General features: G+C 54.1%; 1 protein-coding gene across 2 annotated transcripts; it reads right to left on the bottom strand.

Annotated features, from left to right (window-relative positions):
• Positions 1-1,855: 1,855 nt before the first annotated feature.
• Positions 1,856-24,955, bottom strand: PTPN9 (protein tyrosine phosphatase non-receptor type 9). Of its 2 annotated transcripts, none has more exons than XM_077318087.1 (13): positions 23,793-24,955; positions 14,201-14,344; positions 13,812-13,901; positions 13,389-13,513; positions 10,686-10,791; positions 8,412-8,522; positions 7,303-7,631; positions 7,101-7,194; positions 6,536-6,605; positions 6,085-6,163; positions 5,744-5,894; positions 4,947-5,154; positions 1,856-4,053 (listed from the first exon to the last, which is right to left on the bottom strand). In XM_077318087.1, exons 2-13 carry the CDS (start codon positions 14,252-14,254, stop codon positions 3,839-3,841), a joined length of 1,632 nt encoding a protein of 543 aa, XP_077174202.1. In that variant the 5' UTR covers positions 14,255-14,344; positions 23,793-24,955; the 3' UTR covers positions 1,856-3,838. The 2 variants fall into 2 exon arrangements, with proteins under 2 accessions (XP_077174202.1, XP_077174201.1); XM_077318086.1 differs by lacking the exon at positions 23,793-24,955 and adding an exon at positions 22,518-23,650.
• Between the last annotated feature and the right edge of the window lie 1,957 nt (positions 24,956-26,912).

A 26,912-nucleotide genomic window follows, 5' to 3' on the forward strand; every position in this document is an offset into this window, starting at 1 on the left:
CGTTACCCCTCCCGCCGGGAGGCTGAGATTCTCGGGCTTTGTAGAGTGAGGGGGCGCTCCTCCCCCTGCAACCCTTTGGGGGGGGGGTTTCCATCTCAAAGGGAGGCCAGCTGGGCTCCCCCCACTTTTCCCTCCCCCCATCCCCGCTCAAGGGTCAGCCGGTTGGAGCCCAGCGCCACCCTACAACTCAACAAAAGTTTTATTCGCGGCAGGAGCTTCGGGGTGCAGGGACAAGGCGACATGCCTGGAATAACACTTTTGTTAATAGTATTATTAATTAGATTCCTTGGCCAGCTCTCTCGGGCTGGCCGTAGTAAAAACACATGCAAAGATATATATCAAAACTTCTATAAACAGCGATTCCCAATGGGGTGGACGAAACCCCACTGAATGCTCCCAAATCTGACCTACTCCGGTGTTGATTTGATGGCTGGACTTCCGGAGGAGGGGAAGGTGGAGGCAGAAGAGGGGGGGGGCTCCCCGATGTCATATTGTGCAATATATTGGCCTCAACTGTATACCTGGTCTCAAAGGTGCCACTGGAATCAGACTTCAGGGACTTTAGGTAACTCTGCAGGTCCCCATTAGGAAAGAAAGCGGCAAGCATGGAGGCAAAAGGGGGGGGAGGTCATACTGGGTCTCAATTGCTCCTGTCGCGGTCATTTACAAATCACACGCCAGTGGCACACATGTTGGGTCCTTCCAAGATCATCGTGGGTGTCCACGTGGGAAATCCTCCCCACAAAACTCTCCCTGCAAGCCCTGGTCTTCCATGGGAAACGCGGGAGAGCTGTGAACCTTTTGTAGCACACGCAAAATAGAAGGGGGGGGGGGTGTTGGAACCGATTTTACACTAGTTTGGCATTGTGGCCCCTCCGTTGAAGAACTGGGCTTGACTCCCCACTCCTCCCTCCACAGGAAGCCAGCTGGGTGACTTTGGGCCAGTCAGTTCTCTCAGAGCTCCCTCAGCCCCACCTACCTCGCAGGGGGGGGTTGTCTGTGGTGGGGAGATGGTAACCCTAAGCTAACTTGTTAGGGTTCAGGGGGCAGGGAGCAGAAGATGGCGGATTGGCCAAGGTGACTCCATCTTTGTTACATACTGGAACTTGGTGGCCCTGAGTCCTGGGAGAGGACAGGGTGAGCAGCTCTCCGGGAAGCTTTCTTCCATGCTTCTTAGCAGCACTTATCTTCAAAACCTGTCTTGTTTCTTCGCCGCGGTGGATGCCGCATTTAAGAGGTTTGGGACAGATTCATTAACCGTCCTTTGATTCGCAGCCGCATTTAGGGTACGAGATGCCTGGGTTTAGCCTCATTCCGTTGAGCGTGTGCCGGCTCAAGGCCGCCTGACTGAAGCGTAGCTGAAACTTTGAAGAATAAAAGGAGATGGCTTTTATATCCCCATTTTTCACCAGAGGAGCCCCAAAGCGGCTTACGATCGCCCGCCTTCTCTTCCGCTCCCCATAACAGACACCCTGGGAAGCAGGGGAGGGGGAGGCTGAGAGAGCTCTGAGAAAACTGCTCTGTGAGAACAACTCTAACAGGACTGCGACTAGCCCAAGGCCACCCCAGAGGACTGCACGTGGAGGAGCGGGGAATCAAACCCGGTTCTCCAGATTAGAAGCCTCAGTTCTGAACCGGTTCGAGTGTGATTAAAGATCTCTTTGTAAGGAAATTTGGAGTTCTCGTATTCTTTCTTGGGGACTTCCTGAAATCCCATGGGGCCCCCCCTGCTCCGGGGCCCATAACAAAAGGACGAGATTTGCCCTCCTGCGTGACCCCCCTGAGTATTCCCAGACGTTTATATAAAGATCTTTTACGGATAGACGAAGACAGAAACCCCGTTCAAAGGCCCCTCTGTGTTGTAGGTATATTTATGTGTAAATACAATTTTTAAAAAATCAACAGCAACGACAAGGAGCACGGAAAAAGAACAGCGATCGCCATACAACAGCGAAACGGAGCAACCCCTTCGAACTGACTCCGGCGCGACCGAGCTAATGTTAAATACAAAAAAAAAAAAAAACCCATAAGAGATTGTAAAAAAGAAAGGAATATACACATTCGAAAGAGCTTATTCCAGTATAAAGTTACTGCGGTTGGCCTGGCCGGCCCCTCTGGCCTCCTGCAAGCAGGAAGGGACGGGGCCGGCCTGCCTTAGGAATGCCCAGAGCTGGCGGTCCCCTCGCTGGCGGGCCAGGAGGGGGTGGGAGGCAGGAAAAATTGGGAGAGTTCGGTTGGCTTGGGAATATCTGTGGTGCGCCATTCGCCTAAGGGACGCCTCGGCTCTGGACCCAGGTCGGTATCCCCTGGCTCAGGTGGGCCGAAGGAGGGCAAGCCATCAAAAAGGGGGAAGACTCACTTCCCCTCCTCCTCAAGTCCCATTCGAGCCGAATGAACAAGGAGGGTGACATCGCCGAAAGCAGAGGGGAGAGGCCTACCAATCTTTTAGCACAGGTGTAGCCACCTGCCTTGCTGGAATGTCAGGGTTTTTTTATTTTTTTTGCTCTTTTAAAACATTCAAACGGACTTGAGAGGCCGGTGCACGTGGGCCCGTTCCGCACCTGTTTGCCCCATGCGCTCTCGATGTGCTTTTTGCAGCTGGCTGTCCCTGTGCGAGGCGTTTGCCTTCTAAAGTGCGCCATCTGACACGGGCCCATGGCCGTCGGGCGCTTTTGACACACGCTGAATAATGCCCTTTCAGCCACTTTGGCGGCCGTCCGCTAGGGGGAGGGATTTATTTATTCGGTTTATATTGTGATTCACATGGGCCCCATATTGTCACGGGGCGGCTTCCGTCGGCGGATTAAAAACCCGTACGAGACTGAAAATCAAAAAACACCGAAATCCCTGCCCTGACTGCAGCGGCCCCTATCAACCTGGCCGTTAAGACGTCCACCGAGGGGAAGAAGATGGGGGATTCGGCTGGGGGGGGTGTTGATGGTGTTCCCAGCCCTCAACCAAATACCTGGTTGAAGCGTGCCATCTCCCAAGCCCGCACGCGGAAATCCAGTGGCAAACAGTTTTGAGGGTGAACCGGAAGTGCATTATTTTGTGGGCGTGAAAGTGCTCAGAATCGGTGCGCATCCAGAGACGGCCACAGACCCGCCACCGAAGCGTTTGTGCCACGCGACGGTCCGTGCGTCACCTTGTGCGTGGTTCGCGCAGGGGGCGGCACAATCGAAAAGGGGCGACGTACGGCGGGCCGGGGGGGGGGACGCGGGGAAGGGCGGAGCCAATAACACCCACCGTAATGCTAAACCTCACCGCCGGTTCCGGAAGTCGAGAGGGTACGACGCGGCGATACCTCAGCACCAGCTAGAAGTGAGGGCCTCTCTCTCTAGAACGTCAGCGCCAGCTGCACCCTGGCGTGAAGAGCACATATTATATACAGACACACAGACGGACGCACGGACTCAGCATTGGTAAGACGGGGCCATAGGGGTTTCCCTCTCGCTCGGCTTCGGACAGGCCCCTCCAGCGTCCGAGGGGGGCCGGAACGGAATCTGCCCGGTTTCCAATCGCCCCCCAAAGCATCGTGCTTTCCCGGCCCACTTGGCTCCGTCTGCAAGTTCAGGCCTTTTTGGTTCTGGTTTTGCTCTGCGGAATAAGGCACAGTACAAGTCGAGGGGGGTCCAGTCCGGGAACACCGGGGGCGCCCGACCGAGCATCAAGTCAACGGAACGTTTCTCGGGAGAGAACGCCGGAGGGGAGGAGTTGGCGACGTTTGAACGTGAAGACGCTGATGAATCTGGGTGGGTGAGTGGGTGGGGAGGCGGGACGGAAAAGTTGGAGGCGGTTTGGTCTCTAATTCAACCGTGGGCTTTACCGCCCCTGCGTATTAGCTCTTCTCTTTGCCGGCCCTGGCCGGAGGGGACGGCAGGAGGTTTTCTTTCTGCGCGTGCTCCAGGATAGCCATGTAACAAAAATAGTACTGTTCCGGCGTTTGGATGCTGAAAGCCCGCTGAGTTCTCATCCGCACCACAGTCTGGTAGACGTTCAGCGTGCCCACGTCCTGAAGCTGCGACAGGCAGATATCTAGAGCACAGAAAGTGCCTGGGGGAGAAAAGGGGGGTGGCTGTAAGCGAGGGTCACCGGTTCAAATGGCATCCAAGGCGTTTAGATAAGACTTGGGAAGAGTTTGAATTTTTTTAACCACCGCAGCATGCTGGGTCACGGCAAGTAGTTCAAGGGAAGTCGTGATCTTGCTCCTTTGAGCACAGTTCTTGGCTGCTTTCCCTGCAGAATGTCAGTCAGTTAGGCAGCTAGGACTATCTCCTTCCTCTCTCGCTCCCAAAGTTGCTTTTCTCTTTTCAATAATACTATTTTAGCCTGCTAAGCAGCTGGTGCGCCACCCTCTTGCATACTGAAACTGCCAACCTAAAATCCTACAAGGCTTTTTTGGGGTAAACCCTCGAAAATCCCACCCTTAATCCCATCTGACAAGACGGAAGGACTTGCCCGCGAATTTCTGAGTGCAGCGGGAAACTACCTTCCCCCCAAGACTTCTGCCCAAAGTCAGATGGAGACAAAAACCTTTAGGAAGTGGGGGACGGAACGACGAACAAGGCATATTCAAGCAAGAACCGAAGCCTGCATATGACCCTCGTAACCCCATTCACAAGTTACAGGGAAGACCGGTACAAACCATGTGACAGTATACACCTGATTCCTTTTTAACTGTGCATGTTGGGTGGTTCTCAAATTATACTATATTGCATGTGCTGTTATATTTGATTCACAGCCCTGAGCCGGCAATGGGAGGGCAGTAGAGAAATATAATAATCCTCCTCATCATCCAGGCACGTACAGCTAGATGGGAACTAAAAACTCTGCATTTATTCAGCCCCCAAGTTCCAATTGCAGCATGAAGACAAGCACCGATAGGCCCAGGCGTGTGGGAGGTGATGCGTGTTCCCTGGAATGGGCGAACACGACGGGCATTTTACCTGTACGGCCGATGCCGGCGCTGCAGTGGACCACGATGGGTGGTCCCCCCGGGTGGCCTTTGTACCGTGGTCCCCAGGCGCTGACCGCCACCCTCTGCTGCTGCTTGACGGCTCCCAGGAAGTCGATGAGGGTGGCGGCGGACGAGGGGACCCCGTAGTCCGGCCAGCTCACGTACTGGAAGTGGGTCACCAAACGGCGTTCGCGGCTCTGCGGGGGCAGAAGAAGGGACCCCCGGTCAGCCGTGGCGACTGCCCTGCCACGGCTGGCCTACAGAGGGCGTCTTGTTTCTCTCTCTCTCGCCAACTCTTGTCCTGGAAACAGGCCAAAGTTCGCATACGGAGGGCCATGCCTTGAGATGGACTTCATTAGGCACGAGGAGAAGAAGAGGAGTTGGTCTGGATGCCTCGTTTTCCCTTCCGCTCCCCACAACAGACACCCTGTGAGGTTGGCGGATCTGAGAGAGCTCTGACGGAACTGCTCTGCGAGAACCGCCCCAACAGAACTGTGACTAGCTGCGTGTGGAGGAGCGGAGAATCAAACCTGGCGCTCCAGATTAGAGGCTGGTCCTCTTAACCCGGCTTTCTGTGATCCTAATGCGTTTCCGATAAAGGGGAAGCCAAATTCCGCGCCAAGAAAAGCCAAATTCCGCGATCGGTAGCAACGAGGCTAATTCGCATCGTAACCCCTCTCGCGCTGTGTAATTATTTCTGGGCGTGGAATTGGGGTTTTCCTTCACCGCACCCCACCTGATCGACCTCCCAACCTTTGGGGTTTTGGCCTGGGAGCCGAGGCGTACCTCGCAGTTGTACATCTCCAGCACCGTCTTCCTGTAATGGTTGAGGTTCTCCATCCCGAGGTTCGTGACGGTCAGGATGCCGTAGCAGGCCTGGAAGCCCTTCTCCAGCGGCCAGTACTGGCCGCATTTCCTCCGGCCCCCTTCTTCGAGCCTGCAACGACACAAGAGCGGGAGAAAATTGGAATTTACCTCTCCGTTCTGCGGTTTGCTCATTCAGAGAAGGGGGACGGTTACGGCTGAGGAGCAGGGAATCAAAGCATGTCGCCACGCTGGATACAAGGGAGGCCCCACGCCCAGCCTGCGCGGTCCTCTTTCGCACGCACCTGTCCGTGCAGACTCACCTGGTCGTCATGACGATGACCAGCACGTTCTGCTCCCACACCATGCGCCAGAAGTCGCCGTAGGTGTTTTCCAGTGGCCCTGGGGAGAAAGCGCAGGCGTTAGAGGAAAGCGGAGGAGAAACCCTTACTAGGCTGTGTCCAGTTTTTCTGAGACTGGTGTGACCCAGAAGGGCTTTTCTGATGTTCTTTTGTCTACTCAGACTGTCCAATGGCTGTCCAGAATCTCAAACTGAGGTCTTTGCCATCCTCTCCTGCCTGGTCCTTTAACTGGAGATGCCGGGGATTGAACCTGGGGCCTTCCACAAGCCAAGCAGAGGCTCTGCCCCTGAGCCAGGGTCCCCCTCCCCAGGACAGCGGCTAAGCAAACAGCTTCGCATAGAAAAGTTCCCGGATTCAAGCCCAGGCACCATGCCCCTTTAGCTGCTAGGCCTAGCTGACCATGCCCCCTCACCTTGCGTGCCGATGTACGCATTTCTCTGCTTGTAGCCGTCCATGAAGCTGGCGTTGATGTAATCTGTCAGCTGGGGAGACAGAGGAATAATACTTAACCCGCTGGCGCCAGAGAGAGAATGTGTCTAATGTTTGCGACGTGTGTGTGCATCAGTGGGGACAGAAATCTATCTTCCCCTCCTGCCATGTCTGGTTCTTGTATTAGGATGCAATCTGTACCTTTGTACCCGTCCACTAAGCGTAGATATTTATATGCAGAACCAAATAAATGTGGCTTTTAAAAGACATCTTAAGGCTTTTGAATGTATAATTAAATATAATAGCAATTTTAGCCATATTCTTTTTCCCCCCATCTCAACCTTTCAGGTGACCTAAAACAGATACCCCTAAAGTCCCCTCCCGCCTGAACGCTCACTAGGTTCCCTCGGGCTAGTCACTATTTCTCTGCTGAGCCTACCTCGCAGGACTGTTGTAGAGATTTTGTCTCGAAAGCCAGGGAGAGACCAGCTTCCTGACTTGGGCTAAGGCAAAACGACGCGTACCTCCAGGGGTTGGATCCTGCTTACCTCCGGGTAGCCGAACGGTTTACTCAACTTCACCCTGGTCTGGTCCAGGCAGGGCACGTCTCCGTATCTGTTCTTCTCTTGGTTACAGGGAGCTCTGCGGCGGAGGAGAACCAGGACACAGCTGTGAGCAAGACTGGGGGTGGGTGGGTGGGTGGGTGGCTTCCCCTGCAAGGGCCGAGGCCACCCCAATTTTGCCACTTACAAGGAGGAGACGAAGGTGCCGGCCGGACTCCGGTGCCGGATGCCCTCGTACTCCTCGTAGATGCCCCGCTTCTGCTTCTGGGTCAAGTGATCCAGCAGTTCCTGCACCGTCAAGGCCTTGGGGCCCGGCACGTGCACGGAGCCGTTGTCGCGAGGGGCCACCAGCGGCACCAGGATCAACTCGTCCAGAGGGTCCGGGTGACCGTTCTGCTGCGGGAGGAACCTGCCGTTCCAGCTCAGGGGGTCCAGCTTGAGGGACCCCCCCAGGTACTCCGGGAGACATTCCTGAGGGAGGTGTCGTTTCAGCTCCGACATCTTCACCATCTGGACCTGAGGAGGGGCCACGGAGAGACGGAGAGAGGTCGAACAAGCACGGGGAAACCAGAACTGGCATGAAGAGACTGGGGAGATGGGAAATGAATTCGAACACGGTGCTGCTCGGCCAAGGTTGCAGAGGGAAGAGGTTGGGGATCTCGGAACGGAAGGGGCAAGTCGAGTCATGGTTGGTACTTGGAAGGGAGACCACCAAGGAAGGCTCTGCAGAGGCAGGCAATGGCCAACCCCCTCTGCTTCTCCCTTGCCTTGTTGGGATCGCCATCAATCTTCGAAGAGAGGCCACCAAGGAAGGCTCTGTAGAGGCAGGCAATGGCCAACCTCCTCTGCCTCTCCCTTGCCTTGTTGGGATCGCCATCAATCTTCGAAGAGAGGCCACCAAGGAAGGCTCTGCAGAGGCAGGCAATGGCCAACCCCCTCTGCTTCTCCCTTGCCTTGTTGGGATCGCCATCAATCTTCGAAGAGAGGCCACCAAGGAAGGCTCTGCAGAGGCAGGCAATGGCCAACCCCCTCTGCCTCTCCCTTGCCTTGTTGGGATCGCCATCAATCTTCGAAGAGAGGCCACCAAGGAAGGCTCTGTAGAGGCAGGCAATGGCCAACCTCCTCTGCCTCTCCTTTGCCTTGTTGGGATCGCCATCAATCTTCGAAGAGAGGCCACCAAGGAAGGCTCTGTAGAGGCAGGCAATGGCCAACCCCCTCTGCTTCTCCCTTGCCTTGGAAGCAGGTCTGTATCTCAGAAGGGTGACGCTTCCACCCAGCCAAGGGCCTTCCACTCACCCGTTCTCGGAGTTTTTCTTTCAGCAGCAAGCTGATGATGGAATAAGGGACCCGGAACCACATTGGGGCGCCGACAATGAAGACTTTTTTGAGACGAGCTGGGAAGGCTCCCTGGCGGACAGGAAGGAAAAGGGGGAAAAAAAAACAGGTGCCATTAAGTTGCAAGGTGGGGCAAAATGTGAATCAATGTGAGAATCACTCCCCTCCTGGTCCTTCTGTCCAACTGTCAGCCCTCCACCCCAGCCCCCCGTATGCATTTCGGCTTGTGTGTTCTTTTTAATTGGGCGCCCAAATAATTCAGCCCTAAATGCTTTGATCTTGATCGCAAGCTGGAATTTAGTGGACATAATCGAGAACCTTAAGAACATCGAAAGAGCCCTGCTGGATCAGACCAAGCGTCCATCTAGTTTAGCATCTTGTGGTGTTTTTTCAGAGGCCCATGGACTACACTTCCCATGAGCCCCCGCCAGGATGTTAGCAGGGGCTCATGGGAATTGTAGTCCACGGACGTCTAGAAAGCTACCACCGCCGTAGCTGAACAACACCCTCTCTGTTTTCCTTCCATCCCTGGCATGCTTCTCCAATTCCACTCGCTGTTTCAAAGCGAAAACCAGCTCCCGGCCACAATCCCCCACCCAGCAAGGGCCCTACGCACTTTCCTGAAACATAGGGTGGGCACCCTGTTGGGGAACGGGGCTCAGGAGGACGACCGGTGCCCTCCGAGCCATCCAGCACGGCTGCTGCAGTGAGAGACGGACACACTAGTTCAGGCTCACCCCCCCCCATCCCCGGTCCTTCCTTATCCCTTCATTTCCTCCCCCCTCCCCAGAGGCTTCTGAGAACTGCGTTTCCGAGAACTCCCGAGGGGAGGGTAGACCGTCAAGCCGTTCTTGGAAGCACAATTTCCAGAAGGCACGGGGGGAGGGGGGGCCCTGGGGGGAGGAAACAGCGAAAATAAAGCGTGAGGGACAGTGCAGAGCAAGAGTTTCCTCTCCTGACAGTGTGAAACAGGACACAGGACAGGACACAGAGGGGCGGGAGAGGGGATTCTTCCCTGGGTACTGCTTGCTTGCTAAGCCAGAGAAGAATTCATCTCCTGAGACCAGGGAGTGTCAGCTGTGACGGCTTCTCTCGAATTAATAAGGCAACCTGTGACGACGGGGCTGAAGGGAATAATAAGAATATTAAGTCCAGAAACCGAATGTTCCTTAAGCGTTTTGTATAAGCGCCTGCTTGGACTGAAAAGTGTGTTTTTATTATTTTCCTCGCTTTATTTTCTTTGATTCTACCCCCACCTTTCTCCCCAGAGAGGACCCAAACTGGCAGACGATGGGCACAGGAACCGGCGGAGAAGAGGACAACGACCCTGCGAGGGAGGCTTGGCTGAGAGTCCAGGGCTGGCGCAGGGTCCCCCAGCAAGCGTGGGTAGTCAAACCAGGGTTTCCCCGATCCTAGTTGGGATATTTTAACCCACTGCACCTCGCTGTCTCTCTTTTATTAATTAATTAAACGCTTAATGCCAAAGTCATGTTTTTCACTTCGTCGTTCTTGGTTCAAGAGACATTGAGAATTGTGACCTTCGTAGGGTATCTGAGGTTACTCAGTCCCTGTTGGTTTGGAAGATTCCTCACCTTCTTGCTTGCAAACTGCCCCTCCTACCTGTGACCCCCTTCTACCTGTGAGCCAGGAAACCACATGAAGGAACATTTATGGCTGCCCCCCCTTGTCTAGCTTGATATTCATTTTTGAAAGAGTCAAGCTAAACCGGAGAACCCTAAAACAGTTCCTTTAAAAAAGCATTCACACAGCATCGTGGGTGATGAGAACAGTTCCTTCTATCAGTATTCTGAGTGATGCAAGTTAGCCGGAAATTAAAGATGCATTCTTACAGCACCATGGGCTCTGTAGTTTAATGCTACGGGCAACCACAACACAGCTCCCTTGACCATCTTTCTATGTATTGCAAGGTCGCCTGAAATTAAAGAAACGCCCACACAGCGTCATGGACTACGTAGTTTGATGCCATGAGACATCTCAGGCACTGTTCTGTACTGTTTTATCAGGATAGCAAAGTAGCCTGGAATCAAAGAAGCATTCACACAGCATGATGAGCTTTGTAGTTTAACTCTTTTGAGTGCCTTTGGGAGAATCCCCCATTCCTGACGATGATGTCAATACAACATAACATTTTAGGAAGTCTTGGGGGGGGGTGCAGAAATGAGGACCGAAGGGCCCAATTCCCACATCCCCCAACAGCTTTTCTGTTCTTGTTACCTTCAGTAAATTGAGAATTTTCTTGCTGAGGTCCAGCTCAAAATTGGTGTAGTGGGAGCCTGCCATGTCGTAGATGAAGACCAAGCCGTTCCGCTGCGTTTCGAAGCTGGCACGGGCGGGGGGAAATGACAGCAAAAAAGTAAAAATAAGGCACTGAACAGCACAGGTGATATTCCAGGTCCCTCAGCCACCCGGCCCACCTGCTACTTGTCTTAAGGGGAACAAAACAGTGGCAGATCATCCCAGGAGTCCAGTGGTCCTTCCTTCGCCCAAAACTTAGCATTTCACCTTCCCCAACGACCCCGGCATGCTGACATCACTTCCAGGTCATGTCAGCACATCTCTTGCTGTTCTTTCAGGTTTGGGGGAGCTGGGGGAGGTGACCCCCGCCTGGATCAGTAGATCTGGCAGCCCTGGACAGAAAAACGTCTCCGACTGAAATCGGGCCCGATTATCTAGAGGTTAAAAGCGCCAAGCTCCCTGGCGGAAACACAGCTGACTTGCTTGGCTTCTTTTTTATACTCCTTCCTACACTTCAGCTGTTTATCCTCTGCTAAGGAAAGGGTTAACCTCAGGATACCACCACGGTGAAAGCAGAGATTCGGGAATTTAGCAAGAACTCCCCCTCCCGGGCGCACTCCTTCCCCACCCCGCACCTCCACAATGCATGCACAGAATCCTTTGGCAACACAGCCAGGTTTTCACCGAATTCAGGGCTGTCGTCTGAGCCCTTCCATGAAACACAAAAATCCTTTGGGATTATTGTGAATATCCAGAGATTGCCAGGTCGTCCGGGGGTAAGCTGTTCCTCGGGTTTCAACCAGCACCAGCTTACAGACCAAAGTCCCTCATCGAAAGAAATTCCGTCTAAACCTCCGGAAGAAGTTCCTGACAGTCAGAGCGGTTCCTCAGTGGAACAGGCTTCCTCGGGAGGTGGTGGGCTCTCCATCTTTGGGAATTTCTAATCAGAGGCTAGATAGGCTTCTGACGGAGAGGCTGATTCTGTGAAGGCTCAAGGGGGTGGCAGGTGACAGTGGATGAGCGACAGGGTGGTGAGTGTCCTGCACAGTGCAGGGGGTGGACTAGATGACCCAAGAGGCCCTTCCAACTCTATGATTCTATCTGCACCAAGAAAACCAGCCCAGCAAAGGGAACAATGCAGCCTAAAGCCAGTGTGAAACCGGGCCTCTGCATAGCCTTCCCGATATTCCCCTCTGATTTGGGGAATATCTTGAGGTTTTGGGGGTTGGAACTCAAGGTCTAGGGACGTCTTTGGGGTACAATGCCCTCCAAAGCAGCCGTTTCCCCCAGGGGGACCGATCTCTGTCGTGGTTGTAATCCCAGATGGCCTCCAGCCGCCACCTGGAAGCTGGCAAGCCAACCCCTCAATGCTCCAACGGCTGCAAATTGAAGCAGAACATCCCCAGCGCTGTGGGTATCCCTGACCCACGTCTGCCCAGAATGTATTCGCTTTAATAAGGCCTGAATTAGCCTGAATTCAATGGGGGGGGGGGAAGGGGAGGGGGGCTGCGTGAGCCGTGCATGCCAATGAGGCTGGAGAACAACAACATTGCTCTCTGTTAGGAACTTTGCTTTCTTCGGCCTCCCATCCTGCCACCCAAAGATCCTGCGGGGGCCGGAGGGGAGGGGGAGAAGGGCCTCTTTAAGCTGTTCGCAACCTCGAGACTTGGCCCCCAGTCCCGAGACCCAAAGTCTCCCCCAAACACCCCCCCCCCCACCCACCCAAGCTGCTTCCAAATTGCAGCTTGGCCCGGGGATTCTTCCCTGAGCTCGCCGCATCTCTCCTCTGGATGAAAAAGGCCAGGGGGAGGCAGGGCGAGAGAAACAGATATGGAAGGGGCTTGGAAGTAGGGTTGCCAGCTTTGGGGTGGGGAATAGTGGAGCCAGGAATGGGTAGGATTCAGGGCGGGGAGGAGCTTCACTGTTGTAATATGCTCTGGATTCCCCCCTCCAAAGCAGCCATTTTCTCCAGGGGGAACCGATCGCTTTAGTCTGGCGATGAGCTATAATTCCAGGGGAACCCCAGGCCCCGCCAGGAGATTGGCATCCTTCCTGGCATGTCAAAAGGGAATGGAACCTTGGCTTCTTCACTGCCCTGGGCTCTCTTATCCGTGCGGTTCCCAAACTTTTTGCAACGGGGCCGGTTTCTAAATTTATGCTAATGTTTTTCTCGGTTTGAGTGCCTCTCTTTGTGTTCCCTTTCACGCACAGGACTGAATCGCGAGGATTTTAATGGAGGGCGCAGGGCTCCTACAGTGGGAGAAGGAGGGGAGGAAGGCAGCCTGGTATACAGCAACTGCATAAGGCCGGAGAAGCTAGTCGGGGTCGGTAACTGGAAGGGAGGGCACCAAGGAAGGCTCTGCAGAGGCAGGCAATGGCCAACCACCTCTGCTTCTCTCTTGCCTTGAAAGACCCTTTGTTGGCAATGCCATAAGGCTGAAGCTAAGCAGGGTTGGTAATTGGAAGGGAGAACACCAAGGAAGGCTCCGCAGAGGCAGGCAGTGGCCAACCCCCTCTGCTTCTTCCTTGCCTTGGAAGCCCCTTGCTGGGATCACCATCAATCTTCAAAGAGAGACCACCAAGGAAGGCTCCGCAGAGGCAGGCAGTGGCCAACCCCCTCTGCTTCTTCCTTGCCTTGGAAGCCCCTTGCTGGCAATGCCACAAGGCGCATGGTTCCCTCACCTCTCCACTGCCCGGTCCAGCAGATAGAAGAGGGCCTGGAGCACCACATGCTGGACGCTTTTGTTGGGCTGGTGCAACTTGGCCGTGAAGAGGGCGATCGAGGCGCCAGAAGGATCTCGTACGCTCTGCCAAAAAAAAAAAAAAGCCAGGAGGAAAAGGTCAAGGCGGGAACATATTCGGCTTCTCAGGGGTCAAAGGCCACCCAGAGCAGACAGGATCTGCACGGCGCAGGCTGGAACGGAATATAAAAAAAATATCTTCCCGGCATCTGTAACCAGACATTCTTCGACTGGAGATGCCGGGGATCGAACCTGGGGCCTTCTGGGTGCAAGGCGGGCGTTCCCCCACTCAGCTGCCGCCCCTCTTCGAATCTCATCTGCTCATCCAGCTGAGCCAGAGGTAGCCCCACAGCCCTGTACTCACCAAAATAGTGAATTTCCCACTCAGCAGCTCAGAGCGGAGGGGATCTTCGTGCGGTTTGAGCTGCACAATCCCTTCCTTCAGCCTGGTCTCCTGGGAAGCAGGAAAAAGAGGTTTCAGGCGCACCAAGTGGATTTTCCTGTCCACGGCTGGGCGTCCCCTGGAAGGATCCTGGCCCCTCCCCTTAGGAAGCCGTGTGACCAGTTTGCCGTATGGCTAACCTCCTCCGTCTCCTCTCTCCGGCAATTACAGGGCTGGGCGTAGGGTTGGCTTCTCAGGGCTGGGAAACACCTGGAGATTTGGGAGGGCGGAGTTTTGGGAGGGCAGGGAACTCAGCCAGGTACGATGCCGGAGAGGCCCCACCCCACGGACTCCGATCCCCCGGCGCTTACCCTGTAGGAGTGGAAGAGCTCGATGGCTCGGAAGACGTCAAATTTCCTGGCCATGAGGAACTTGACAGCCACGTTCCAAGAGAGCGGAGAGACATTGTACTGGACCGTCCACTTGTTAATCTCTTCCAGAAATTGCTTGGTCGCCTGTTGGCGGGGAGGAAAAGAAGATTGTTTTTAATGGTGGTTTCCCCTGCCACTTCTCGAACCCAAGGCGAGCCGTTTTTTTATACCCCGCTTTTGACTGCCAAAGCGGGTTACAACTGCCGATCCGTGTTCTCTGTCTGCAGCGGACGCCCTGTGGGGCAGTGAGGCTGAGAGAGCTAAGCTGCCAACGGCAAATTTTTAAGACTGTCCGCTGAGACAGACTCCAGGGGAAGGCCGAGGGAGATCAAGGGGAGACTTGAAGGAAGGAAGTGTCCGGGGGGGGGGGGGGGTTGGGGGGGAAGCAGGGACGCCAGATGTTGCTCAAAGCGAAAAGCAGAAGTCACCAAGGAGGGGAGGGAAGGAGTGAAGGAGGATCTCTCAAAGGTAACCCCAAAGATTCTTCTTTTTCACGAAAACCAGGGCAAACACACTCATGGGTTGCTCCAGGGGGGTTGCCTAATACAGGAAGTTTTCAAAATGTGTGTGCACATGGGGGGGGGGGGGGAATGACAGACATCAACAGTACTCTCCGACTCCTCCCTCTCTCCTACACTGCAGGGGTGGCTGCTTAGCACTCCCCTGTACGCGGCTGGGGCTCTTTCACACCCACTGAGATCCGACGCCTTCCCCCCCCCACTCCCGGACGCCACCAGCCCACTGTCGGATTTTGCTCCCTGTTTTGGGTTGCTGCGGCAACCGAAAAAGCCATCTGCACTCTGGGCTTCTGCGTGCCATCTCGGTTGCCACGGCAGCCCCAAATGCTGGGTGACCGCTAGCCGTGAGCCTTGTGCAAGGCTCAGATGGCCCCGGCTAAACCGTGGGCATCCAGGTTGGCCCTTCAGCGCACAGAGGAGAAGTTAGAGTGTTCCTGGAGATTCCAGGCTGAGAATCTCTAGGGCGCTTTCCGTAACTTTGAAAAATAAACGTCTTCCGCGGCCCCTGCGCGGCTCCGGCTGGGAAGGGACGGCTATTAGGACATGCTGAAAATCCTACATTCGAGCTTTCAAGGCACTTCACATGCATTAGGGTAAGTAATCCTCGTAAAACACGCCCGCAAAAAGAGCTCAGCATTCTTCTCCCCCCCAAGCCGGAGAGAGGAAAGAATCTATTTACGGGGAACGGGAGCCATTTCCGGCCTCTCCATCAATAACAGCCCGGCATCAATAAAATCGTAATGGCCCAGGAGTGAATTGGGGCTGGGGCTCAGTGGCAGGGCCGTTGCTTGGTGTGCAGGAGGCCCCGGGTTCTATTCCTGCCCTCGCCAGGAAGCGGCTGCTGCTAAAGACCTCCGGCTGAGACCCTGGGGAGCGGCTGCCGATCAGAGCAGGCAATGCTGACCTGGGGAGACCAAAGGCCTGACTCAGCTGGAAGCAGATCCGTGCAGAATGGCCGCTGAAGCACCTTAAATGGGGAGCCCTGTCCCAAGAGGCAAGCCAGGGCTGCGGCTGAGGAAAGGGGAAAGAAAACTGGGAGAGATGCTCCACTCCACAGTACCCCAAACCCTGCCCGTTCCCCAAAGTCCCCAGGCCTTTCCCAACCCAGAGCCGGCAGCCCTATCCTGCACCGATCGGAGGCCGAATCTTAGGCTGGCGTCCTCTCTAGCCGAGCCGGCCTTCTATTTCCTTCTCCAGCCGCTCGAGAACTTGTGCCTTTGGCGGGCAAACATATTTGAGGCGTGACTCACGCCAAAACAAGACGGCTTGGTGTTCCTCTGCAGAAAAACTCTGCTTGGCAGGAAGGCCGACGCTGCGAGCCAGCCCTCCTTTCCGAGGATCCAGCCAAGCCCTCCGAAGCAAACCCGGCTGGGGAAGAGAAACCCGCTGCGTTCCCAAAAGGCCGGGCCTGCTGACCGTGGAATCCGGGAATCTGCCGCATTTACTTTGTGAAGCGAGCGAAAGCAAAGAGGCTGGCTGGAAGGAGCGGGAAGGGGCTTTCTGGAAAGGCCTCGGCGTTTTAGGCGCGATCGGAGGGATACGTTTAATCTGCTTTCATGAGGGTGACCGGGAAAAGGGTACCAAGGCCTCGGGGGCTAGATTGGCAGTCCCACGGGGGGGAAACGGATTGGGGAGCTGACCACGGGCTCGTTCGCACCCACTAAATAACGCACTTTCAATCTGCTTTGCGACAGGATTCGGCCGTGTGATTTAGCACACGGGAAACGTTCTTCCGATATTACCCTCGTGGTAACTCGGGGAGGCTGGAAACCGCATGACTGGCCCTACGTCGGGTGGATTTGAACTCGGGTCTCACGGATCTTAGGCTGACTGCTTATCCACTGCACCCAACCCGTCTGAATCCTTTTTAAGGTGACTCAGCTCTTAAAGAGGGACGGATTTCGCAGGATGGAGACCTCTGTTATTCATCTCAAACACGAGAAGCCAAGCCCACGTTGAGGCTGTTAGAACTCACTTTTTTGTAAAATCTCCCCCACTTAAAGTAGAAGGGCCAGCATCTTCCTCCTTCCCTCCCTCTCTCAAACCACCCCCTGCCCCCAAATTCTCTCATCTGGTCCCTGCGGTTAAACCCTCCGGGGGCTGGAACAGGTGTTAAGTGCCGAGTTTGAAGGCCATTAACTCGGCAGGTACATCCGGTTTGGAACAGATGGTCGGAAGTCCGGGGACAGTCCAGCTGTGGCCTAAAGAAGAGGATGCGGGAAGGAGGGGACGCAGCTGCAGAGAACTGTAAGAGCTCCCCCACGCAGGTCCCACTGTGGCACTCGCCAAGGGGGGTTTCGGCTCTTATGCCCACAGAAGGACCCTCATCTTGCAGGGTTCCCTCTCTGCAAAGACTGATTATCTGGAAGCCACTGAGGCAGAAGAAGAGGAGAGCCCTGCTGGGTCAGAGCAGGGGTCCGTCTAGACCAGCCTCCTGGCTCACTCCGGGGTCAACAACAGGGCAGAGAGGCCGAGGCCTTCCTAAGAACATCAGGAGAGCCCTGCTGGGTGCGACCAGTGGTCCATCTCGTCTAGCATCCTGTCTTATGGAGTGGGCAACCAGTTCCTCTGGACAGACACAGCAGGGCACAGAGACTGAGGCCTCCACGAGAACATAAGAAAGCACCAAGATGTGGGCTGACAAGTCACACCTAACTTCTGAGATCTGGAACCTCCAGTTCACTCCTCCGCGCTATCTTAGAAGAAGATTCCACAAAGCAGGATAGAGGACCAAAGACATTTGGATAATTTTCCATCCATCATGGGCTTCTGCAAGCCAAGCAGAGGCTCTGCCCCTGAGCCAGGGTCCCAGATCAAGGCCTTCCCCATCCCCTCCTGCCTGGTCCTTTAACTGGAGATGCCGGGGATTGAACCTGGGACCTTCTGCCTGCCAAGCAGAGGCTCTGCCCCTGAGCCAGGGTCCCAGATCAAGGCCTTCCCCATCCCCTCCTGCCTGGTCCTTTCACTGGAGATGCCGGGGATTGAACCAGGGACCTTCTGCCTGCCAAGCAGAGGCTCTGCCCCTGAGCCAGAGTCCCAGATCAAGGCCTTTCCCATCCCCTCCTGCCTGGTCCTTTCACTGGAGATGCCGGGGATTGAACCTGGGACCTTCTGCCTGCCAAGCAGAGGCTCTGCCCCTGAGCCAGGGTCCCAGATCAAGGCCTTCCCCATCCCCTCCTGCCTGGTCCTTTAACTGGAGATGCCGGGGATTGAACCAGGGACCTTCTGCCTGCCAAGCAGAGGCTCTGCCCCTGAGCCAGGGTCCCAGATCAAGGCCTTTCCCATCCCCTCCTGCCTGGTCCTTTCACTGGAGATGTCGGGGATTGAACCTGGGACCTTCTGCCTGCCAAGCAGAGGCTCTGCCCCTGAGCCAGGGTCCCAGATCAAGGCCTTCCCCATCCCCTCCTTCCTGGTCCTTTAACTGGAGATGCCGGGGATTGAACCGGGGACCTTCTGCCTGCCAAGCAGAGGCTCTGCCCCTGAGCCAGGGTCCCAGATCAAGGCCTTCCCCATCCCCTCCTGCCTGGTCCTTTAACTGGAGATGCCGGGGATTGAACCGGGGACCTTCTGCCTGCCCCTGAGCCACAGTCCCTGCCCTTCTACAGAAATGAATGAAATGCCAAGTATTGAAAGAGAGATAAAGAACGAAGAGGTTTTTGAAGGGGCCTATATAGTGCCCCGTCGAATCAGCCAGATCAGTTCCCATCTCTCCCCCCCAGCCCAGTCCCTGGGAAATAAACTTTTTGTTCCCTTTTGATCCTTCTCAGAATAGCAAGAGGAGAACAGCTCTTTCCCTGCCCATCCCAGCAGAGACACACAGAGAGGGGGAAGCGAGCCATAAAGAAGAGCGAACCGGAACAGAGCTAAAGAAGAGGGAACATACTGAGGTTCAGCGGAAAGGACTCTTGCTGGTACGGCTGGTTCAGGAAGCCCTAAAAGATTCTTAAAAAAAAAAAAATTCTAGGAAGGAAGAATACATTGCCCTGGCTTTATCAGATTCCATTTCGTGGAAAGCTGGGCCATAAATATTTAAGATCAGTGACAGAAGAACCCGTATATTTTTAAAACCGAAACCAACCAACCACCTTAAAAGCAAACAGACTGTGAGCCGGAATACGGGGTACCCTCAAATCGGTGAAGGAGGGGTGCTCCCACCCCCCAGCCCCAATAAGTACAGGGGATTAAGGGCCAAGCAATCTAAGAAACAGGAGAACTTTACTGAAAAGAAAGGAAAATTAGGATGTACTTCAGAAGGAGGAAGAACCCCGAACCGAGCGGCCTGCTTCAACTGTGGATGGTGTCATATTAGGATATTGGAGAGCCGGGTTCGAATCCTCACTGGTGCCACGGACGCTTGCTGGATGACTTTGGCCTACTCACACTTTCTCAGCCTCGCCTACCTCAAAGGGTCGTCGCAAGGGTGAAACGGAAGCGGGAACGATATGAGCTACTTTGGGCCCCCACTGGGAAACAATGGACTCGTCACAGGCCGTACTTCTTAAGAAGAGCCCTACTGGGTCAGACCAGGGGTCCATCTAGTCCGGCACATGGCAGAGAGGCCAAAACCAGTTCCTCTGGAGGGCCAACAACAGGGCAGAGAGACCAAGGCCTGACGCTTCCTCCTGGTTCTGGGATCCAGAGGCTCAAGTGCCTCTGACTGTGGAGGTTCCCCTCAGTCACCATGTCCAGTAGCCCCTGACAGACCCACCCTCCATGAATCTATCGAATCCTCTTTTAAAGCTGTTTATTCCCCCGGCCATCGCAATCCCCTCTGGCAGCAAATTCCACATCGTAATCCCTCTCTACAGAAAGCACGATTTCCTTCTTGAACGAACCAGCCTCTGGACTTTACCCTCCTCTGTACTGATGTCCAAATACCCGCCAAAGGAGAAATGATCCGCTCGTAGGATGAATAAAATAAATAAAGCCAACGCTAAGTCCAGGGGCGGATGAGCTCTGGTGTCTCTCCGTTTGACGCTACAGGGGGTTGCGTTTTGCAGGCCTTAACACGGCTACCTCTCCGGAAGCATCTCTTCCGTCCGAAGGGTTAGCAACCAAAGAAGCATCTCTGACCCCAACGTGGAAATCCCACCTCTAAAGCTCCGTCTATGGTGAAGCGGAGGTCTGGGGAATCTCCAAAAGTGGCAAGAACCTTTAGAACAAGATGGCTTCAAAGGTCTGAGGGAGCAGAGGAGAAGAGAGAAGCGCCCCCAGTTAACAGAGAAGAGCTGTTTTCTTATGCCCCGCTTTTCACAACCCGAAGGAAGCCCAAAGCGGTTTACAATCGCCTTCCCTTCCTCTCCCCAAAACAGACACCCTATGAGGGAGGTGACGCTGAGAGAGCTCTAAGAGAACTGCTCGGAAAGAACGGGTCTGAGAAAACTGGGGTCCCAGGTCCACCAGCTGGCTGTCTGTGGAATAATTTGGAATAACCACTTTCAGACCACCCATCAAGACTGATTTGAGTTCAAGAGGTCCGTAGAGAATTCACGAGAGTTTCAAGGGGTAAGTTCTCAATAGCTTAAGGCAGGGGTAGTCAAACTGCGGCACTCCAGATGTCCATGGACTACAATTCCCAGAAGCCCCTGCCAGCTGGCAGGGGCTTCTGGGAATTGTAGTCCATGGACATCTGGAGGGCCGCAGTTTGACTACCCCTGGCTTAAGGGGCCTGTCGTTAAGACACCCGGTGACAATAGGAACGGCACCTTTGCATCCCTTCTTTTAACGCCCCTCCAGTTTTCTGAACAGGATATAAAGACGTAAAGGGTTTCGTTTCCACTCTGCTCGCATCTGACGAAGGAAACGTCAGGCGCTCCAGAGCTTGGTCCACGGAAACCGGGTCGGTTTTGAAGGTTTTATCTGAGGAGAGAGGCTTTTGCCCCTCTGCCAAATCTTGTGCTCCCGAGTTCAAATCCAGACATTCTCCTGCAGACCCTCTGAAACGGTTTCCAGCCCAGAGGGGCATGGGAAAAGCCAAGCTGGGTTCCTTGCCATCTCAGACTCCCCCGCGCATACTTTTGCAAGCTGGAGAAAGGGGGGAGGTGTGTGCAGACATAAGGGCACCCCCTCCCCTCCAGGGTCACAGCAGAATCCTTTTTGGGGGATGGAGGGGGGGAGATGGATCTCTACAGCAACACAGCCCTGCGATGACTCAAGAGCGACAGGAAGTCACACAGCTTACGTCAGGAGGGGGGAGGAAAAGGGGCTGGAGCCTTCCTAAGGCAAAGACAGCCAGCCATGAAAAAGGAATTGGAGGGGGGGGGGAGAGAGAGAGCCCCAGGCCTCTGGAAGGAAGGGAGGAGGGCGAGGTGCCAACAACAAGCTGTCATCCCAACGGCATGTTGCAGCCCAGGGATTGCATCACAGAGAAGGGGGGAAGCTACCAAAAAGGAGGAAAGAAAACCCAGAGGGAGGGAGGGGGGGGGGGAGAAAGTATTTTCTTTGCAATTTTCTTTGCAAGCGTCCAAAAGCAAAGCAAACTTCCCCAGGGACAATCCAGGCATCCCTGCCTGTAGGAGATCGTGGCAAGGATCAGGACCCCCCACCCCACCCGCCCCCCCATGCCGTCCTTGAAGAAGGGGAGGGGGCCTGACTCGGTTTCCTTTTTACCGCCCGCCCGCTTCAAAACGCCAAAGAGCCAGAGGGCAGTGGCACGGGGAGACTCCTGGCCCGTCTGAATGCTGCGTTTCGCGTCGCCGCCCCACCTCTTTTTTCCCCTTTCGGGTAAATAATGGGGCTTTTAAAGCCCCCCAAAAGATCCAGGTCCCAACATTGTGCAAGGGGAGGGGGATGTTTACGACAGAGCTTTTGTGGAGGGGAACGAGCTCCTAGCAAGGTCCATGCCAGGGGCTGCTAAGAACTTGAGCCCCACCCGAATTATTTTTTTTAACAAAATAACATTTTGATGGGGGGGGCAGAGAGAAGACGGAGATCTAGCCCTCCCCCCCAATGCACATGTGCCCCCATTTTGAAGTCTCAAAAGGAGACGAGGCAAGTGACCATATTTATTAACCCGCCTATGAATCCTCCAACATCTGGAACTGCCCCCCCCTCCAGTCAATATGGGGTACAGAGAGGGAAAGGAAGCCCCTCTTCTCTGGGGGGACCTTTGCGGTATGTTGGGGTACAGGATGGGGGGGTGGTCTTTACAACTGGCAACAGCTGGCGTGGCTGCGTAGGCCTCACCCCCCCCCAATTAATAATCATGAAGCCATATCAGGGGATCAATTTCTCTTCCCCCCCCCATCCTCCCCATGTTCTTTCTATAGCAGGCTTGGGGGAACTGGGTGGGGGAGGAGGCAGAAAAGAAGCTAGAGAGAAGCCAGAATGCACTTTTAGACCAAAAGCCAAGCAAGAGAGACCCCCCCCCACACACACACACAAAAACACCATGCCAAATCTCAATTAACCCCCCCTTCCTGGAATAAAATGGGTAGGGGCCGCATTACTAAACTGCAAGCCAAGATTGAGATCGGGAGGGGGTGACCGACGCATGCGTGTCTACTTAATTGGTATTATTTGATTGCATCACTAATTTAAAAAAATAACAACCCCCCACCCCAAGAAACCGAGGGGGTCGCATCCAACCCACAAGAAAGCAGGCCCGGTCTCAAGGAGCCTGAAAACAATACAATTTTAACGTAAATAAATAACTGGAGGAAGTTTAAATCGAGAGACAGAAACTCCCCCATTGAACCCCCCCTTGACATCTTGGAAGCCCCCCCCCCCCCAGAACTCACCAGCTCCTCTTCCGGGCTCAGTTCTGCGGCCATCCTGCTGCCGATCCGATGCAGGATCTTCTCGTGGCCGCAGGGAGGGGGCAAAATCCGAATTTCCCCTTGCTTTCCCGACTTTTCCAAAAGCCCCCCCCACCCTTCCCCCCTCCCCAAAAAGAAACAGCAGACAAGGGATTGCTTTCACGCACCCCCTAACAACTTGAGCAGGGGGGGTCAATCCAGGAGCTCTCTTGAGCAATTCAGGCGAGTCCCAAACTTCTTGAGTCTATATCCTCCCCCCCACTTTTTTTGGGGGGGAAATCTACTTTAAACTTAATGAAAAGTGGGGAGGGCTGCGGGCGACGTCCTCTGCCACCGACTCCCCCATTAAGTTTTTTTCTAAAGCGACAAAAGCCCCTTCCCCCAAAATTAAATATATATTATTCCAATTTATTATGATTATTACGATTATTTTCTCCGCCTGAGCCTCGTCAGTTTACTCGATCCGGAGCTGGCTTTTGCGGAAAATGTCCTCTGAGCTTGGCATATTGCAAGAGGGAGAGAGATACGAAGACAGGAAGAAGAAGAGGGGTGGGGGGGGGGAGAGAAAGAACACCCCCTTTAAAAAAAACACAGCTCTTCCGAAATGGCAAAAACTTTCCAAACGCAACCAAATACGCCTTTGCGATTCTCCCCCCGGATTATTTCTTTTGCATGTAGGCGAAGGCAGGATTCCTTCACCTCCTGTTGCTTTTTGGGCTGGGAGAAAAGGGGGAGGGGGAGGGTGTGAATGCAAATGCAAAAAAAAAAAAAAATTTCCAATTCAGATCAAAGCATCGCCTTCTTCTCCTTCGTCATTCAGGGCCCCAGAGCTCCTTCTCCCTGCAGCCTCCATCGCAGGGCGCCAGCCCCTCCGCAGCCCTGATTCCTCAAAAGCAACAGCCGAAAAGAGAGTCCGGACGCCAGAGAGGAAGGAAGCAGAGGCGGCCCCCCCCCTCGCCCCCCAGCTGACGGCCAATGCAAGCTCATCCGCCTCCCGAGCCGCCCCTCTGCTCCATTCAGAAACTGAAGCTCATTCACAAAGCAGGGAGAGCACAGAGAGAGAGAGAGAGAGAGAGATGGGGGGGAGGAGGGGGGATGGATCAGACCAGGCAGGCTTGGGGAGGGGATGGGGGGGGGGGGGAGAGCCAGCCAGAAAACCAGGAAGCTGTGCAAGCCAGGAAGGAGAACAGAAGGTCAGAGGCAGGAGGAAATGCAACCGGCGCAAAAGCCACACCTGCACGGGCTCCGCTGGCTTACCTGGACGAAACCGTCTAGGGTGCTGCACCTGTGCAGGAGGACTGACCACACCGCAAGGGAGGAGGGGGCGGGGACTCCCGGAAGCTGCTGCCCGGCCTCGCTTTTGGGTCGTCTCCGAGGTGCTCCCGGTTCTCCTCGGCTGCTAGAATGAGAGACCGTCAGTTCTTACGCCCTGGAGAGTGGAGCAATTTCGGATATAAAGGCAGAGGGACTCCCCTCCTCGGCGTCACTGAAGAAGTGAGCGGTGACTTCCGAAAGCTGCCACCCCGACGCAGATCTTGTTAGCGCTTAAGGTGCTCCTGGACTTTTCTGCCGCCCGATCGCAAGTCCGTCTGTCCCTATATCTTGAAGGCTGGAGGGATTTCAGGCAGACGGACTCACGACCAGAGAAGAGGCAGAGTCCAGGAGCCCCTGAAAGACTAACAAATTATATAGCAGGGTACGAGCTTTTGGGAGTCACTGCCCACTTCTTCAGATGCAGCTAGAATTTGAGTCAATTTGACAGTGTATCTGAAATCACTCGATTATCCAAGATATTACGGCAGAAGAACTCACTGTCTCCTTGTATCCAAAGAAGCAAACAGTGACTCATCAATGCTCCTGGCCCCAAATTTTGTCTTTCACAGTGCCCCTGGGCTCACACTCCTCTCTGCTGCTAGATTGTGGGTCTGCCTGTCCTTCTAATCTTGGAGAGTGGAGCGATTTCATATATAAGGACAGATGGAGTTCCCGTTCTAGCTGTATCTGATGAAGTGAGCAGAGACTCACAAAAGCTCCCACCCTGCCATAAATTTGGCTAGCCTTTGAGGTGCTCCTGGCTCTTTTCTACTGCTATGGGCAGACTAACACGGCTAACAACCCATCTTGATCTATCTACCTCAAAAAAAAAATAATAAGGATTAGGTTCAAATTCAGTATTACCTTAGGGACCCACAGGCGTTTCAGGGTACATGTTTTTCAGAGTCAACTTTGAATCTCGAAATCTCAGACCCAGAAAATCCTGCTGGCCTTAGCTTTCCCACTGCAGACCAAGATGGCTACTCTTCTGGAACTGAGATTGCAAATTTGGGATTGTAACGGGATCGCATAAAACCCTAGAGTGCTCAAGGTCCTCTGTGGTCCCCTATTCCCTTTGTGCAGAAAGAGGATTTTCACTTATTCACTGCATTGATATGCTGCCTCCCGAAGGGGACCCGAAAAGAGCTTACGTCATTCGCATCTTCTCTATCTTATCTTCTACAATAAGCCTGCAAGGTGGGTTAGGCCGATGGGGGCGTGGCCAAGGTCACCCAGCAAGTTTCCACAGTATAACCAGGGATTCGAACCCAGGCCCTCCAGCACTTTAACTGCTGTGCCACACCAGCTTGCTCTCACTATCTCCCTACCTGCACAGCATAAGGTAGGACAATTTTGGGAAATTTGTGATTTGGGGGCAGAGGGAGGGGAAGGAATGCAACAGGAAGGGATGTGATGCCTTATCAAGTCCACCCTCTGGGCATTTCCCCCTGGGGGATTAATCTCTATTGTCCAATGGCCAATTCTGGAAGTTGTAATTTTGGGGAGAAATCCAGACCTTACCTGGAGGCTGGCGACCCAACAGAACTGGCTGCCTATTTGGCTGCAAGACCCGACATGCTGTCTCTTCGAGGGACGCGCCGGGCTTGTTTTGGGGGGACACGAGGACAGGATGGCATTCCTGTTTATTTATGGCATTTCTAGACCGGACTGTCAGACACCCAAAGAAGTCAGGAAAAACCCTGAACGGAATACTATTAAAACAACAGGCAACATTATGATACAATTACGATACCATGTAACAGAGCTGCAGAAACATCGGCCACTGGAGATTCGGTTGGCTGTGCGCATCTTTTAAGCAGCTGCCACAACACAAAAGGACACATGGACTGACCAAAGGGAAGCTGTGGCAGCCATTTTGTGGCCCGCTTTGCTTTCTGTGGCAGCCATTTTGTGGCTGCACCTGTCACCCTTTGTCGAAATGTCAAGGTGCCCGCAGACTCAACATGGTGGGGGACCCCCTGCTTAACTGCTTCCCTGTTGGTTGGGGACCCCTGTTTAACACGCCCTCCCTGGTGAAGAGCATTACAGGTTGAGGGGGCCAATACAGAAAAGACCAAATTGATAGCAGGAAATCTCCAGGCGCTACCTGGAGGCTGGCAAGCCCAACAGTTTCACCTTTCCTTATAACATGCGCCCAACCTGCATGCCCCGGACTGTTTTGCCCACAAATTTTTTTTGAGGGGGGTGGGAAGGGGAGAAATCTCATTCACTCTCCTTGGTCCTCCTCTGAATTTCCGAGTTTTTGGTAGAAATGGGGGTCATGAATTGGATCATCTCTGTTAACATCAAATGCGGAAAATTTAAATTCTGAAGATAAACAAAACAAACCTACCCCACAGGGGGGTTGTGAGGGTAAAGCAGAGGAGAGAGATGCAAACCGCTTTAGGTACCGATGATAAGGAGGAAGGCGGAGGGCTTGCTGAGATTTCAACAGGTATCACAGGCACGCTTTCTAGCCTCTCTCCATAAGGACTAGAAACTTACATTTGTGTTTTTAAAAAGCTGCTTCTCAGGAAGTGAAATTCTGTGGCTGTACCGTACTTTGCAGCCTTCCGAGAGACAGTGGGCCTTTGTTTTAAGACCATTCTTGCTCTATACCACTCCCTGCATCAGTCAAATTTAGGATGCCCTGCAAGACAGGTTTGTTTTGGCGGGCAGCCTGCTTAAGCAGATCTGTCAGTGGCTTCAACCTGGGCAGCCGCTTCCAATCTCCGTGCGTTTCTCATCCTAGTTTTAATTGGTAGCATTGTGGCCGCTGGGTCATAATTTCACCTTGCCTTCTTGTTTTTCATCTTGATAATTAGCGCATGTTTTTTTCCTTGTGCACGTGCTACGGCGTTACCAGCCCCGCATCTCAGGAGACACAAAGAGACAGAAGTGTGATTCGTTAATTAACCATCACCAGGGCTGCTTTCACTCTGAGCGAGAGCGAATCTACGTTGGCCAGTCTCTTGCTGAAAAATCGAGAGGCATCAGGAAAGGTGCTGGCTGGCACCACGTTGGAGACCCCTGGTCTACATCTACCACTTCCTGACTGCCGTT

This window comes from Paroedura picta, chromosome 18 (assembly GCF_049243985.1).
Source record: "Paroedura picta isolate Pp20150507F chromosome 18, Ppicta_v3.0, whole genome shotgun sequence".
NCBI classification, from domain to species: Eukaryota; Metazoa; Chordata; class Lepidosauria; order Squamata; family Gekkonidae; genus Paroedura; species Paroedura picta.